Raw genomic sequence first — 14,593 nt, 5'->3', positions numbered from 1 at the left:
GTAGCTGGGACTTGCTCTGCTCTGACTTCTTGTCTCAAGGGAGCAAGAATGCCGCTGTGACGGTGCCGGGGATGTTTCAGAGGCTCATGTAAGTGGTTGTTTAATAAGGGGCAGTAATGCTGGGTTGTAGCATGGAATATAGAGAGACAAATTTGTACTGGATAGCATTAAAGAGACAATGACTGAAAGAATCTCTCTGAATATGTATCTGTTTCTAGTACATGACATAGTAAAAGGGAGAAATTTGGTGCTAAAGCTTTGCTTACGTGTTTAACGACAGTAACTTTCTGACCTGGTAGCTGGCACGTAAACAAAGCTTCAGGCTGCAAAGTTGCTCTGGGATGGTCTTAGAGAGATGGAAATAAGGTTAACTTCAGTTTGCTGTTCTTAGTTTGTAGCTTAGTTCTGGCATAGAGGTGTCTGAAATTAATAATTTTGTTCATTCCTGAACAGAAGGCCCTTAAGGATTGTTTGTTTCACCTGTCAGAAACGGGAAGTGAGAGCAATTGATTTACTTTTGAAGTTGAATAAAGTAAAAGTGTGGTAGGTTTCTTAGAACGCGGATGTTCTTTTTATCTTTAATCTGCGTGAGCAAAAAGAAACTCTCCAAAAGAAAGCTCTTCAGAGACTGCAATATCACAGTACAGCTGTGGTGTGATGTGTACATGGTTTTCTTAAGAGTAAAGAGTATTCATCTCTACTCCAAAGCATAATCTGTTCTTCATCCTGCATCAGGTATGACTTGTAAATTTTATTTGACTAATAAAATTAGCCTACACCCTTTTATTATTAAAATTAGCCTATACACTTTTTAAAATCCCACTGCATTAAAAAGATGCTCGACACCTGTGTGTTTAATGGACGGGTATCTGCACAAATCAGTAGAAGCACATCTTTGTTTTCACCATTAGATGATGAGAAAGTAATTTAGAACAGAAGCAGCAGCTGAAACAGCTTTGACAAAATAAGAAAATCTCTGCCTGGGTCACTAAGTGTGTTACAGCTGTGAGAGTTTTACAAAATAAAAGCTGTGCACTGACCTTCAGGCTTGTGTAGGAGACTTCAGTGGGCAATGTTTACTCTCCAGAACTGAAGCTTGGGGTTTGTTTTGTGTCCTGAAGTAGGTGCAAGTGGTGCAGCTGCAGCGCGTTAGCTCTCGGGCTCCCAGTTCTGCCTACAGGGAAGAGGGGCCTGGGCCCTGCTGGTGGGGGAGCGCTTAGGAGATGCGATTGAACCAAACCAGATACCTTGTGTGCGCGTGTAATGGCCTTAAAAATGAGTGAAACTGAAATATTGAAGGTGGTTAAACATGTAATTTAAGGTTCTCAGATGCTTTATGGTGTTCTTTTTTGCCACTTAGACCGATCCCTTAAGCAAATTTTGCTTTCATTTGGTGTTCAAAGACCAAAGTGGGTAGTGTAGGTCAGAACAGAGGTTTATTATCCTGCCCCGTCAGCTGATATTATTGTCGCAATACAATGGCATTCCTGCTGCTGCTGAAAAGGGTCTAAGCCCGAGTGGTGCTGGGGACCCCAACCTCCCAATCAAGTAGGAAAATAGAGCAGCTTCTTTCTGCGTACCTCAGAAGGTTCTAAAATGCCGAAATTTGGTTTAAAAAAATAGCAAAAATAACAACAAAACTCTTCAGGACAGAGTTCTGTTGTGCGCATGGTAAACAGAACCGCGGTATGTTTTTGTGAGCAGGATTTGCTCCTACAGTCTGAGATAATTGGTTTTCTAACAGGAGGTAGCTCACGGAAGTGTTTTAAAGAGGGCTGCCTCTCCTGAGGGGTAGCTGCTATGGATTGGAGTTTATCACGTAATCAACAGTTCGTGTGGTATACATTTTGTTGTGAACTGCTGCTTTGTAAGCTATCAAACAGGGAGGAGACATTTCTGATGTCTTTCAAAGTATGTCTATATATAATACCTTTAATTAATGTTAGTTGATTGAAAGTGTAACTGAAAATTTCAGTCTTTCACCTTAGCCATAGGTGCAGTTAACAACACCTTAAAAAATCTTTTTTAGCTTAATGGATTCTGTCATCTGATGTATGCATCTCTTAAAGATGAGTTTTCAGCTTATTTTTGTATTTCATAAATAAACGATTACATCTCTGCTTTGCTTTAAAATGTTTTTTACAATTAAAGGAACATTAGCAGGAGTTTTGAGCCAGCCTCAACAAGCACTGTTTGCTTTTGTTGAAGAGGTTTTTTTTTTAGGTCTCCTGTTGAAGTAGTAACACTCCTATTATTTCTGGTATGTGCGTGTATGCACAGATGCACAGAACCTCTACTTCTGCTTACCTTTAATGAATTCCTACTGCAATGTAAATGCGCCTGCTGACTGGTGTAAGAGGTGTATTTCTTATAACAAAATGAAAGGCTTTCTCCTATGTATCTTTACCTAGGAATTTTCTTTCAGTTACCTGTATACCCCAACTTTTAAAGGAGCTGATGGAATTAGGTGCTTTCCTCCTTGATGTTCCTTTGACAAATCCTGGTCCTTTCTGCATTTTCTGCTCCCAGAGTTCTTTGATTTCTGTAATATACAAAGGGAAGGAAATATAGTCACTTTCGAGGTAATTACCTCTCTTTGTATGGTTCAAAGAGTGCTTTAATCATATCTGTGTTCCCCTTAAAAACATCTAATCCATCTCGTGGGGAAAAGAAGAAAAAAGGAAAGAAGCGTAATGTAGTGTAATGGGAATGCTGAGAGAGCAAGGGCTGCAAAGAAGCTGTAGTTTGGTGAGGAAGAGAGACATGCTTCGGATTCTTTTATTTCCTGAAGTGTATCTACTGAATAAGCTGAACATAGTTAAAAAGATGAAACACTTTGGGTCTTGGTTGGGGCGGTCAAGATACAAAAAACCCCTCAAGTAGTGGTCTCTGTTGTTGGGTCAGTCTTTGCCAGCAGGAGTCCTAAACTAAAAGTTGCTGTAGGGTTTTTTGCTAAGTACTCTGAGTGCAGCTGATCTTAGCAAACAAGAAAACAGTTGCACTCCAAGTCCGGTAGGCGCTATTGGTGGCTATTGCTATTAGAGATGCATCGGGCTTACAGCCCTGGCTATTCTCAGATTGTCAGACATCCAAGTAACCAAAGCTCCTTAACTTTGAAAACTAGATGCCAAGCCCAGGCAGACTAATAATGCCATCTGTCTGAGGCATCTGGATATTAACCCTCTTAGTCCGATATGTAACATGTTGCTCCTGAATGCTTTCACAAATGGAAGGTACTTTTGGTAAGAACACCTCTTCCTTAAAAATAAAATAAACTACAGCGTGTACAACTATGATTTTGATACGTTACATTCATTATACAACTATAAATATCTCTCGTGTGCAATGCAGTAAGGAATCAATACCGATTTAGAAAGCTTTTCAGTTTCTAGCTGCAAACGTGGCAAGATGCACATTTGCTTGCTAACATCAAAGTACATATCACTGATGAACATTGCAGGAAAAAATCCTTAGAAATAGAATGAGCTGGCGAATCCGAAAATACCCGTGTTGTTGAAATGTTGCTTTATAGCATGCAATTGCCAACTAGTTTAAGTCTCTCAGAAGCCCTGCACTTGCTGTAAATGCGCTGTTCTGAATTGGAGGGTATGCGGAGAGGTGCCTCTGAAAATAGCCAGTTGGTATGTAATCCAGTCAATATGAAAGACAAATAACGTTTTAGTCACCTCTGCCATTTCTGTAACTTTGGCTGGTTTCTACAGTTTTACAACTGTCTGCTGCTACGTTTTAAGAAAACTTGGTTTTGACAAAATCCTGGCGGGAAGAAGCGTGAGTGTAATGACTGCAGGCACTGATTTGGAAGAAGAAAGATCAGAGTCCGGTCCTGACTTCCAAAATGGTCTTAGTTTAAAACAAAGCTGGATAAAATGCCCAAGCAGTGTTTGGGGCTGGAGATTCATGCTCTTTTTACTTGTTCTCTTTCTCTGTGGCTCAATCACCTTGTTTTCTTTACTGCATGCTAACCCAGGTCCAGTGGCAAGCCTCCGTCTTCCAACCACACACCCTGATGAACAAATTACAGCAACAAGGGCAGGGCACAGCTCTGGGAGGAGGCTGCGCTCACCTAGCTATTGTATAAAAGCACAGTGCTCTTGGCTGTGTTTTGAAATAGTTTACTCCTATTTCATCTTTCAGGTGCCCTGCCTCCTTAAAAGGGATGTCCTCTGGTTTCAGGCTCGCTGACTGCTCCCTGGCTGGGTTGCAGAGCCTTCAAAGATTTCCAATCTTATTTTTCCAGTCGTAATCTAGTATCTTTTTCAAGCTTTAGTTGTCATTTAAGTTTGCCAGGCGACAAAATCCTTTACTGTGTGATTTGATTTGCGATTCTTTAATTCTTTTCACTGCTGCTGGAATAATGATGCTTATTTTACTGAAGAGAGCTTCTTTGTGTCCTGAGGGCAAGTTCAGGACTTCTCACCCCAGATCACTGCTTGTAGTTGTAATTTCTAATGCCTCTGGCAAAGGATATTTAGTAAAATACATCCTGAAAGAGAAGTAATGCTAGACTGCTGCTGCTGGAGTATTTTCATGGTTATGTATGCTCCTGAAAAAGAGAGATCCCCACGAGTGCAAGGGGATCGAGCTTCAAGCCTTAGCAGTGAGTAACCTGAAGCCAGCTGCCATACCTCTTTCATTTTAGGCTCACCTGTCTGTTATTTTCTGGAACTTTAAATACAGGCAAATAATTGTTCTGTGTCTTTTGGAAACAGTTACTTTTTCTTTTACTCACCCAGCACCAGATTGAATTTGGGTTTCTGCTCGGAGGTATCGTGTTACTTTTCAAGCCTCTTGAGGTGTGAATCAGCACCACACGTGTTTTGGAAACGTTGGATTGGGATTGTGTGTAGCTGGTGGCAACGCAGAGCTCTTGTTTTCCATGCACGTGGGAGCCAACTGAGAGAGAATTGAGAAATGCCACCTCTGGAAGGAAAGCTGGGAAGGAAGAGCTGGGCTTGTCTTAGCGCTAGTGCTGCTCTGGGCCAGAAGTGTTGCAAGCAGCTGGTGCCCCGTGCTCTCTGGTGCCTTCTCTACGCGTGTTTTCCTTCTTCCCCACAGAGTGTATTTCTGCATGGAGAGAGGATGAGAAAGTTGAGCCCTGAAAAGGGCACCGTGAATGTTCGCTAAGCGAACAGAAAACCGAGCTGAACCCTTGGCATACAATTCCCATTCTGAATTGCTATGGAGATTGAGAGAAAAAGAGAGGAAAAAAAAAAAAAGTGTTTGCCCAGAAAACACTGAGGGACAATGTTATCTGCCAGGAGGGCATGCTGCATGAGACAGCCTTTTCTATTCAGGTGAAATAATGTGTCTATGGGAAGCAATCTTGCCAAAATTTTCATGAGTGTCATTAATGTGATTTACTCCTTCACATTAACATTCAGCATGTTGTGTTCCAGTACCAGGGTGGTGGGCTGCTTCCTGGCTTTCACAGAGAACAACAACAACAACAAAAAGTAATTTTTGAAGAAAAAAAATCAAGAAGAGAGCGAAGCATTAAGTGTACAAGGAGTAATAGTGAATAGACCTGGACTGAGGCGGGGAGGTCCTGAATTAGCGTGGCTTTGTTCATGCTGGTTTGAGTTACTGCATACAGGCACGAAGCCATGCAGCATCTTTATGAAATGTATGGGTAGCTTCCCCTTATTACCAAAAGCAGTTGTGAAAGAATTAAGGGATATATTAAAAAAGAATCACTTTAAAATGACCCACATTTGGATTACAGCCTAAAGTTCTGCTCAGGTCCCCGTGTCCAGCCTGTGGTAAGAACAGGACACTTCAGACGGTGCAGAAATGGGAGTCAAAACTAAGGCAGCATTAGGCAGCAGGACGTAGCATTTAGGCCACCTGAATACTGGCCTTTACCTTTGTTCAAGCATCCACAAGAGCTGTTTTTACAGCTTTCTTCCTGCATTTTATTTTTTTCCTTTTGCATGCTCAATTCTAAGTCATCAAATCTGTCTGAGAATCTTCCAGCAAGTCTCTGATACATATATAATACGATAACCTGCAGGAAGCTCGTGCTGCTGACATCGCTGCCTGCGGGTGACATCACTTTTTTATGCTACAGGAAAGGGTCAGAGGAGGAGCAGGAAGACCTGTTTTCTGCTAATTGTTACTGCCGGGCTGGGTGAGCAGTTTAATGCCTTGTGCTCCAGAAATAACAGCCTGGGGGTGAAGGTGGCCAGGTTATTATTCTATAGCTGGTATTTTTATGATGAAACTGTTGGAGAAAGAATGCTATCCTTATAGGTATGGTGATTCATTTTAAAGATTAAAGGAAAGCATGTTTCATAAACCCCAATTTCAATGGAGTGTGGCAGACAGGAGTGTAGAAATTGCACATCTGCCAGCAGAGGGCAACAGTCTCAGAGTCTGGGAGCGGTGACAGCTCCTGCAGCTCCTCTGCTGGGAGCAGGACCTTCCTGGGGCCCGGCGGGTGGAGGGGGCTCGGGTGGGTGCTCCCGGCCTCTGTCCTTACAGATTGCATGCTTCAGGAAGCACAGCTTCGGTGGGAGTCTTTTACCTCTTCAGCTTTCAAAACATTGCTGATTCCAGCTCAGGATAGGTCCCTACCTAGAAGGTCTCCTAGAGCTTCGTTTTCAGCCTTGGGTCCCTTTGGGTTGCTGCAGGAGCGAAACTTGAGCTGCTTTTTTTTTTTTTTTAATATAAAAATGATGGGTTCTAAATTCTGGCAGTGCTTTGCTAATATGAATGGCTGGTCGTATGTTAGGCATATCATAAAAGGAAGAAGGGAACAATCCAGTTAAAAATAACAGCCTTGGGTTTTGATATTTGGAAGCAGATATTTTCAGGGCTTCTCTGCTGAGGCACCTTTGTTACTGAATCACTGTTTGCACTGTTTTTTAAACTATGATCCTGTGATACATTGCTCCTGTAGTTTGCCTTGCAGAGACAGACAGGCCCTTTTTTCCACCTTGATGCAGAGAGAAAAAGAGTGCTTGCTGCTGGATTTTTGGGAGGGGAGGTCTTCCTGGCTTCTGCTGAAGCTTTGGAGTTTGACAGGGTGTTGTCTGAACATGTTGGTGCTATTCACAGAATTAAATTCTTAAAAACACTCAGTGCGCTTTACTGACAAACTCAGAGTTAAAGCAAGTTGCCAGACTTTGGGCCAGGTGAGAATTTTGTATGGGATTGGCAGGGATTGTTTTTATTACCCCCCTTTCTGGCATTTTTATTGAAGTAGTTCCTTACTGTTGTCGGGTCACTGGCAATGCTTTGATCTCTCCTCATCTCTCCCTGCAGCTCATTAGAGCTGTGGGGTTTGGTCTTCTACTGTAGATCTGAAGGTTGTCACGGGTATCTGGGAAGGTTTTGGTAGGCCATGGTACATAGTACTGACTGCATGGATGTTCTGTGGACCTTTCAAAACCGAGTGTCAGTTATATGGTTGCCAGTGATTGAGAATAGATTAGATATCCTAAATAGTCCTAAATTCTTCCTAGTAGGATTTTTTTTGAACAATTCCACCCATCAAGTGCTGTTAATTCCTTTTAAAAAGCTTCTTTTTCAAGATAACATTCTTTGTACTTAAAAACAAGCCAAAAATGTTTACATTGTGGTGTTATCCTGGCACGATTATTTTGTGAGGCTACTATAAAGGTAATCTCTGATTACTGGAACATGCATTTTTCCATCGCAGCTGTGACTATTCACTGGTTTGCTCTTTCCTGTTGCTGGGATTTACCTTCCTGTGTTTGCTGTGGGCATTTGTAGAGCACAGTGTTGGCTGGACAAAGCAGGTTTGCTATTTTGGTGCACTCTATGTGCCTCGTACCCTGGGCTGTTGATTGAAGTGTAGATTTTTATAGTGAAAGCATATTATTTTGTTATTAAATAACTGTGTTAATAGAAATAGACAGGTATTTGGCAGCAATTGCAGGACTTGCTCTTGCATTTGAACGTTTTATGACTGTCAAGGGACTTATTCAATGGAAACAAGTTCCAGCCCTCATTTTCTAGATAAATTACTACTATTTTTAGTATTGCTGCCTTTTCTCTGATTTGAACTTGTCTTATAGTTTTGCACGTTGTGCATCAGGACGGTAAGACTGCACGGACACTTGGGAAGTCCTTGAGGATCTAATGTGTTAAACCAATTAGTTTAACAGGATTCTCAAAGGGAAATGCAGGAATCATTCCTTTTACCTGAATCCTGTATGAGGTTTGACTTCATGGCCTTGTATTTCTTCTGTTTGTGGGAGGACTGCCAAATGGTGTTTAAACAGCAGGACTCTCGACTCTCCATCCCCATGCAGCTTTGATAAAGTCCTTTAGCCTCCAGGTGTTTTGGTTTTTCTTATCTGAAGAATGGGAATGATGACCAGTTAAGTTTTTCAACAAGCTTTTTAAATTCTCATGTGGAAGGTGCAATAAAATCTATGAAATCGTTATTGCTGATATATTTTAAAGAATGTATGGAAGTTAGTTTGGTATGAAGAAGGATTGGAGGGGAAATGTAAAAGGGTGGGGTGATAACTATTTACAAAAAAGAAGGGCATCTTGCAATAGAAATCTCTTGGGCACTTCTGCTTACCTCTTTCCACTGCACAAGCACATCTTGTAAATGGAAAAGTAATGAAGAAAGCAATTGTTTCTTGTCTTTATAATTAACCTCTAGGGCCTCATTGTAGCAGAATAAGATTGAGGAAATTATTTTAATAAAATGAAAAAAAAAGTACATGCAAAAGTCCCTCTATTTATACAGATGAAAGTAAGAACAGCAAGTCCGGCTCCGGTCCTTCAGGCTGCACAGCACCTGCAATTTAGAAGGGCCCACATTCCCTCCACAGCAGCAAGCGTTTGGCCTGGTAGATTGTGGACTTCGTAGAAGGCCAAAATCCAGAAGCCTCCCCGTTATCTGGGTTATCATCATCCCTGGCAAAACTGGAAACGATGCGAAGCGGGGCTGCAGTTCATGTAGGAAAGGAGAGGACGGGAAGGAGCGGTTTTGAGGACAGCCTTCCTTGCTTGCCTGTTTCTTCCAGCGAGGGCAGGGAGCAGAGCGCGTCCCCAGAGCACTGCCCAGAGGGCTGCGATCCCTCGGCTGCTCCGCTACCTCCTGTACCAGGCCGCCCACACTCCTGGAACCTCTCCTCCAGCGTGCCAGCACTCCATTTGCACAAGAACCACGTCCGGCTGGGCTGGAGGCTATTCCTGGCCTTACCAGAGCCCCCCCCACGCCGCTACCTCCGTGTGGAACCCAGCGGCGGGCTGAGGGCGGCCTGAGGCCTCCCGGCTCCCCCACCTGCTCCGGGGGCCTGCCCCAGCGCCGGGCCGGGCCGGGCGGAGCTGCGGCCGCCCCCGCCGCTGCTGTTGCCCGGAGACGAGCGGCGAGCGAGCAGGGGGAGGAGGAAGAGGAGGAGGAGAGGAGGAGGAGGGCGGCGCGGGCTGCAGTGGCTGCGGCGGGGCGCGCCGGGGACGCCTCGCTCGGCAGCCGCCCGGAGGACGCGGCCCGGGGCCGCTCGCAGCCATGCCGGGCCCGGGGCGCTGAGCCCGGCCGCGCCGCACCATGGAGGAGGAGAGGTAGGTGCCGCCTCGGGGGGCTGCGGGCTCCAGCGGCGGCCCCGGCCCCGCTGCTCGGGTGGGATCCACCGCACAAGGTGGGGTTCCTTCCCCCCCCCCCCCGGTGGGATCCCCCCTGCGCCGCCCGGGGGATGCTGCAGTGTCACGGTGACGGGCTGCCTCGCCGCGGAGCGGGGCGTTTGTCGGCGAGGTGTGTGCTGGAAGGCAGCAGCGAGGGAAGGCAGGCTGCTCCAGGCGGCGGTTAAAAGAAAAAAAAAAAAAATCAATAATAATAAAATTATCGCTTTTGCACCTGGAGCGCAAGCGGCGCGGGGCTGGCGTGCTGCGGGAGCGGTTCGTACACCTCGCGGAGCGCTGGGCTTGTGGTTGCCTTGTGTGTTGCTTGGACCTCCGGCAGCTGACTTGGGAATTAAATCAGAGGCGTACCCGCAGGTATATGGCGCTTTTTTGGCTAATGAATGAAAGTCTGTAACGCCTGTGAAAGCCTCGGGGGTCGATGTACCTGTGCGTACGTGGAAGACAGCATGAGTGGTAGGGCAGGCAGGAGTGGATCCTGTGCCTTCCTCGCACACTTGCTGGGCCATATGTACTTTATTTCCTGCAAGGTGACGATTTAGCTCCAAGACCTGCGTGCAGAAATGCTCCGAGTCGACCTAATGCCCGCTGAATGCATAAAAGAGATTATTGCTGCTCAGGGACTACAGAGGTGCCGGGGAGGTGGTCAGCACTCGCCGCCTTCTCTGCATGCCTTTTTCCTCCCTGCTGTCTGGGTGCCTTTCCTACACCAGCAGCACACTTGTACAGCTTCAAGCTAAACACTAAGCTGTATCTTTTTTGTATTTTTCTTTTGAACAGGATATGCTGAGCGCTTCCTTTTCAAGTTGTGCTGGTGACCTTGCAGGGGGTGGGGGAACAGAGAGGGGGCTTGACCTGCTGGTAGCACTGATCCTCAGGGCTTGACACAAGTTTTGTTTAAATATGATACATTGGAAAGTTAAACCGGGGTCAGCCCCCAAATTCTGGGTGTTTTCCCTCTGTTGAAGGACAGCACTTGCTGCAGCCTGTCAGAGTTACTTCCCAGGCTCTGAAGGGCAGCTTTCTACCCTTAAGCGACCCCACAGTTGCAATTCTTTGAGTATTTAATGTGCAATGCACCCTTTCACAACTGTCATGTCTCTCTAAATTACACTGTACAGCTTCTATTTCCAGCAAGGGCATGACTAACCAGCTATTGATATTAAATGAAATATTAATGTCCAGATATTAATTTCCAGTGCCTTGAAATCTTACATTGTCATGTTAGATGTTAGGCTATAGAGTGTTTTCCTCTTTTTTCTTTTTCTTTTTTTCCTTTGTCTATGTAAATGAGCCTAGTGTTTGAGGAAGTGGAGAGGAGCTGTTTTGGTACCCCCAGGCTGTGCTCATCCTTGGCGCTGTCACATATTGGGCCCCATATTGCACGGGGCCCTCTTGCTGGGGATTCAGCGGGGAAGAAGTCACCTGGAAAGTGCCTGGGTTGTTTTGCCTCATTCTTTTTTGTTCTAGACTGTCCAGTTTTAGGACATGAAGGATTGATTGCCCCCATTGGCATGCTTTCTGCTTCTGGAAGTGAAGAATGCTTATCCAAATTGCTGTTTTCATTTCTAGTTTTTGGGAAGAGGAAGGAAGCCTGGAGGTGGCCACAGGCAGTAACAAAGTGGGGTTTGACTCCTGGCAAGGAAAGCTGGAAATATTAATTTGCTTTCTCGTTGGAAAGGACATGTTGTATAGAACCGCAGCAAAGCTGCTTTGCCTGCTCTGAACGAGACTTGAGAGGAGGCTTTAGAAAATGACCTTGCTTGATAAGTGCTGTGGTGGTGAGTGGGCTGGCGGCTCTGTGGGAAGGTTCTGCTCCTGTTTTTGTACTTTTGCCTTGCATTTCGACTCAAAAATATGTCATGCAGATTAGGCCTTAAATTTTACACTCTGTGGCTTTTATGACAGCAGAATTCCCCCTGGTTTTTAATTTGCCATTTTTGTAGTTCATGAGGAACACATTACTGGTGCTTGCATCACCTCTGACTCCGGTCCGAAGCCTGCCAGGACTCAAATATCCTGCTAGCTTGCACATCTGAGTTGTTCAGTGGTGTCATGTGCCCATGTCATTGCACAGGGGCAGAAGCAGCCGTGGGCAAGGGGGATTTAACCTGAATGTACACATCTGGCAACAAGTTATCCCAGAATCCTGATTCTTTTTGCTGTGCTGATGGAGCCTTTAATTTTATGGAGAAAATACATAATGGTGTCTGGTTGGGCTTGGTACTCTGAGTCTCTATGTGCAAGATTTTTGAGTTTGGAAAGGAAAAATTATTATTTTTTTTTTACATCTGTGATTTTTAAATATCTCTCTGAGTGGTGGTAGCCTCTTCACAGTATTTTTCTGAGAAATATGGAGAAAGCATATGGTATTCTTGTCATTTGGGTTATTTTTTGTTGCTTCCATTATTGTCAGTGAATACTTTCCTCAGTAGTTCCTGAAGTCTGCTTTTCCCCTGAGGTCTCCTGTCTCCGTTGATATGTACTTCTGGGGGTAAGTTGTGTGCCAATTATGTATTTGTCTAAGTTAATGTCTCCGTGCTGATGTAGGCACTGAAAAAGTTCAACTAAATAGGATAAAAATGCTATTTAAAAATCTTTTCCATTATGCTCTATCTTAAATGTTTTAATAATAATGTTTCTTTGAAATCCTCTTAAAATCCATGCGTTTGAACTCCTTCAGTCACATTTTTTACTGTCTTGGATATACATAAAGAGAAATTCAGAAATTAAGATTTCATAAATATGCTGCTACACTGACCTCCTTTTCTTACTGTGTGTCTGACTCGAGGAATAACACTGTTGGGCATAACGTGTTGGCTCCATGATTTTGGTCATTGATTCTAAAGAATTATCGCAGTAAAGAAATAAAAATACTTCAGGACTAAATTAATGTTTTGGTCCTAATTTATCTTAACGTGGCGTTTAAGCTTTGAAGACTAGTAGCTGCTATTAGGTACCTTTCAAATTTTTCGATCGGAGCTATGCCAGACCTGTCAGAAACTACAAACATCACTGTAAAATGTCAATCTTTAAAGTATCCCGGAAAGAAGTGCCCAAGGCTTTGCAAATTTGCAGCTAACATGCCACTCATCTCAGCACGGAGACACGAAGCGCCCGTGGGGGCGCGGGGCTGACGGGGCCGGCCGTGAGGGCAGCGCTGGGCCTGTGGAGACGAGAGCGGCTCCCGGAGCCCCCCGGTGCTGTGTGGTGGTTTCCTTCTGCTCTGAAGGAAAGCTCCTCTGGAAACTGCCCCTCCTTTAGGGTGAACTTCTGGCTCCCGTAAAGCCTGTCTCAGAACTGATTTTGGCAGAGCCTTGATTTTTTGTTCCCGGGGTTTACCAGCTCTCCACGCGGCAATGATCTTGCAAGGGGACAGTTTAGCTCTAAGGAGGGCTTTTATTCTTTCACATAATCTACAAAGACATCTGTAATTACTGCTGGTAACTAAGGCAACCCAACTTTATAGTTGATGCATGCACGCAGCAGAGCTGCGGGTTATGGGTGTTTAAAATACCTTGCCGTGGGTTGGTATGCGGCCGCGCTCAGGCAGGAGCTGCGGCAAGCCTGCGGGCGGCTTGAGCCAAGCCCTGCTGGTGAGCCTCGGAGAGGAGAAACCGTGGTGGAAATGGGGCTCTATTAACTTGGCTGACATAATCTGGGGCTCTGAAATGGGGGTGCGTTCGTTCGACTCGGGGACGGCGTTGAAAAGCCACACGGGAAGCGGCGGTGGGGTTGGCGCGCTCTGAAAGGACGGGCCTCTTCGCTCATCTGAGGAGAGTCCTGCTGCGTCCCTAACGAGGCTGTTCATCTGGCCCAGGGAAATTAAATCATTTGTCCATTCACTCGGTGCACGGCCTCAGATAGCCCAGGAATAGAACAAATTGCTCCTGGCACCCGGCCTGCCGGTCCCGCTGGGGCGGTAGGACATCAGCTCCTCGAACTGGGGGCGCTGGGGGCAGCGTCCCTGTGCTGGGCTGTGGGATCCCGCACGCCCCGCTCGGTGCCTTTGATCCGAGGACTTTGTTCTCTCCTTGTCTTTGTTCCGTTAATAAAATAACGGAGTAATTCCGAAGCATAACAATTCTCAGCGTAGTGGGAGAAGCCTCAGGTCTGGGTTATGTAATGCATTATTCCGGTCTTTGCAGGGGTAGCTTTTTTTTTTTTTTTGTGGCAGGTTGCATTTGCTTGGAGCATGTAGGTTCTTGCATTTCGATGTTGGAAATGTGTCGGTGATATCTGCGAGTTCGTGCATGGGGGTGTGAGATCTCTCTCCCAGACAAAAATCAGCCTCCATACATTAATGGAGAGAAATTCTATGGAAGCTGACTCAGTTTCAAAAATGAGTTAAAGGCTCTTGGTCGTTTATTTTTTTTAATGTTTCTTACATGAGTCATTTGGAAAGAACTTTAAATAGCATATCTTGATTAAATTTTTTTTTTTTGAAACAAGTTGTTAACCAGATAATCTGCAGTATTTTCTTGTGGTGATCCTTTGGCTCTTTGGTAAAGTGCGAAATTCACCCCTGCTAGTAAATCTGAGAATGTCTTTCAGGATGCTTTTCAAAAAGTTACTTTTCATGCTTTTTAGGAAGAATTGATTGATCTTTTTCAAAAGAAGTAAGGTCTTTGCTTTTAAAATACACAGACAAATGGTGGCAGAGTTGAGGCTTTATGGAGACTTGTTGATCTGACATTTACGTTGGCGTTCAATGAAACTTGCTGTGCCCTCTGATCTGTATCTTGTGCCAGCTGAAAAGTTTGAAAATAATGAATCTTTGGTCTCTGGCATTGGAGTGCTAACAAATAAATCTCAGCAGAGTGCTTTTCCCTATTCAAGAAGCCTCGTGATGTCTGCGTGCAGGGCTTGAGTTCGGATCCTGTGAGGTTGATCTCTGACCATGACCGCAAGCAGTGCCCTGCGGTGGCCCTGCTGTGCCTACCCCAGCTGTCTG

General features: G+C 44.9%; 1 protein-coding gene and 1 long non-coding RNA gene across 3 annotated transcripts in view; one reads left to right on the top strand and one right to left on the bottom strand.

Moving 5' to 3' along the window:
- Nucleotides 1-1,993: 1,993 nt before the first annotated feature.
- LOC106032789 (uncharacterized) lies at nt 1,994-9,316 on the bottom strand. The gene is made up of 4 exons (XR_001205047.3): nt 8,576-9,316; nt 8,188-8,342; nt 4,751-5,085; nt 1,994-2,542 (listed from the first exon to the last, which is right to left on the bottom strand). It is a non-coding gene; the product is annotated as an uncharacterized lncRNA (long non-coding RNA).
- Nucleotides 9,317-9,343: 27 nt separating this feature from the next.
- Nucleotides 9,344-14,593, top strand: part of KLHL3 (kelch like family member 3) — a 41,431-nt gene continuing 36,181 nt past the window's right edge. Inside the window, exon 1 of one of the 2 annotated variants that reach the window (XM_048057261.2) lies at nt 9,344-9,564. In XM_048057261.2, coding sequence (XP_047913218.2) covers nt 9,551-9,564 — 14 coding nt within the window. In that variant the 5' untranslated portion in view covers nt 9,344-9,550. Of the gene's footprint in view, nt 9,565-11,341; nt 12,134-14,593 lie in introns of those variants that run through there. The other variant, XM_048057263.2, reaches the window with a different exon arrangement.

The sequence above is a fragment of the Anser cygnoides genome, chromosome 14 (assembly GCF_040182565.1).
Source record: "Anser cygnoides isolate HZ-2024a breed goose chromosome 14, Taihu_goose_T2T_genome, whole genome shotgun sequence".
Lineage (NCBI taxonomy): Eukaryota > Metazoa > Chordata > Aves > Anseriformes > Anatidae > Anser > Anser cygnoides.
Note: the sequence above shows the minus strand (reverse complement) of the source record. Positions and strands in the feature narration are given on the sequence as shown.